At 60.3% G+C, this 1,760-nt stretch overlaps 1 protein-coding gene across 1 annotated transcript; it reads left to right on the top strand.

The window, feature by feature from the left end:
• Nucleotides 1–728: 728 nt before the first annotated feature.
• On the top strand, nucleotides 729–1,456 carry LOC147985260 (uncharacterized). Its single transcript, XM_087541481.1, has 2 exons — nucleotides 729–1,170; nucleotides 1,230–1,456. Exons 1-2 carry the CDS (start codon nucleotides 729–731, stop codon nucleotides 1,454–1,456), a joined length of 669 nt encoding a protein of 222 aa, XP_087397607.1.
• Nucleotides 1,457–1,760: the final 304 nt, after the last annotated feature.

Genomic DNA, 1,760 nt, shown 5'->3' with positions numbered 1-1,760 from the left:
CACGTTGGACCGAGGTCCGGAATAGCTGTGAGCGCATCCACGAGGTCCAGGCCATCCAGTATTTTGTCAGCGGTTGCCGGGATGGCACCCTCCTCACGCACAAGCTCTTGCGCTCCGAGCCAGCCAACATGGCTGAGCTCATGGTGACCACGGATAAGTATGCCAACACTGATTCCGCCATGAAGATCCAGGTGGCGCTGGACGAAGCCGACAAGGCAAAGCCGGTACCACCCCCAAGCCGGCCGATAAAAGCAGCCACCAGCAGAACAACCAGTTGAACAACAAATGCAGGGCCGACAACCCAGCCCAGCGCTACGACAACTGCCTTGTTGTGGCCGCCGAGCAGGCACCCGCAGCCGAGCCGGCCGCCAAACACCAGCAAACTGGCAAGATGGCGTGGCAACCCGCCATGAGCTTCGAGGAGATGCTCGACGCTCCCTGCAAGCACCATAGTGGCGCGAGGCTGTCCACGCATACGCTCCGGCAGTGCGCCATCACCAAGTGCATCATGAGGGGGAACATCCCGCCTCCTCCGGCTCCGGTTCCAGGGCGGGCCCACCGGCTCCGCCTCCTCCGCCCCCACCCCTGGCCAACGGCGCGTTGCGCGATGACGTCTACCCCAACCAGAACGTGACCTACGTCGTCTTCACCAGCCTCGGTGACGACAAGCGTAGCGAGCACCTGCTCCGACAGGAGGTGAACACCATCATCCCGGCCAAGCAGAATACATGCATTGGTCGGAGCGCCCGATCACCTGGACCCAGGAGGACCACCCGGCTATCATGCTGAACTCAGGTGGCTACGCCCTTGTCCTCGACCCCACCATTGTCGCGCCCTGGCGCACATGCAAGTTCTCGCGAGTCCTCATTGATGGCAGTAGCAGCATCAACATCCTCTACCACGACACCATGACCAAGCTTGGCCTCGAGGCCAAGGACTTGGAGCCATCCCGGACGGTCTTCCACGGCATCGTGCCCGGCCTCTCCTGCTCCCCCATCGGCCGGATCCGGTTTGACGTCCTGTTTGGCACAAGCGACCATTTCTGGCGCGAGCCGATCTGGTTCGAGGTGGTGGACCTATCCAGCGTGTACCACGCGCTGCTGGGCCGACCTACGCTCTCCAAGTCCATGGCGGTCCCCCACTACGCCTACCTGAAGATGAAGCTTTTGGGTCCAAAGGGCCTCATCACTGTCACCGATGACTAGTCAAGTCCTTGGAATGCGCCTAAGCCGGTGCCAAACTGGTCGAGTCGCTGGTCATAGCCGAGGAGCAGCGCCAGCTCGACCGGATCGTCGCGCTGGCCAACGAGACGTTGGTCGTGCCGGCTTCGGCTAAGGAGTCGGTTGGCGAGGCCTCGTTCCAGCCCTCCAAGGAGACCAAGAAGGTCAAGCTTAACCCGGAGGACCCCAACTGTAGCAAGTATGTCGCCGTGGGCACCCGCCTCAACAGCAAATAGGAAGGCGAGCTCGTCGACTTCCTCCATGAGAATCGAGATATCTTTGCATGGACCCCAAAGGACATGTCGGGTATTCCGAGGAAGTACACCGATCACAAACTCCACGTCCGCATGGACGCCAAGCCTGTCCGTCAACCCCTATGTTGCTTTTCAGAAGAGAAGAAAGAACTATCGGTGAAGAGGTCGCCAAGCTCCTCGCGGCCGACTTCATCATGGAAGTTCCACCCCGATTGGTTGGCCAACCTAGTCCTCATCCAGAAGAAGAACAACACCTGGCGCATGTGCATAGACTACACTAGCCTAA

This window comes from Triticum urartu, chromosome 2A (genome assembly GCF_056163025.1).
Source record: "Triticum urartu cultivar PI428250 chromosome 2A, HENAU_Tu73, whole genome shotgun sequence".
In the NCBI taxonomy this organism is placed as follows: domain Eukaryota; kingdom Viridiplantae; phylum Streptophyta; class Magnoliopsida; order Poales; family Poaceae; genus Triticum; species Triticum urartu.
The sequence above is the reverse complement of the archived record's forward strand: the minus strand, read 5'-3'. Positions and strand labels throughout refer to the sequence as shown.

What these genes read in the sequence shown, in the direction of transcription:
- LOC147985260 (XM_087541481.1), top strand. Translation starts at nt 729, where the DNA reads ATGCATTGGTCGGAGCGCCCGATCACCTGGACCCAGGAGGACCACCCG. An exon ending in CCTGAAGATGAAGCTTTTGG is followed by an intron (nt 1,171 to 1,229) that starts GTCCAAAGGGCC and finishes AATGCGCCTAAG; the next exon opens with CCGGTGCCAAACTGGTCGAG.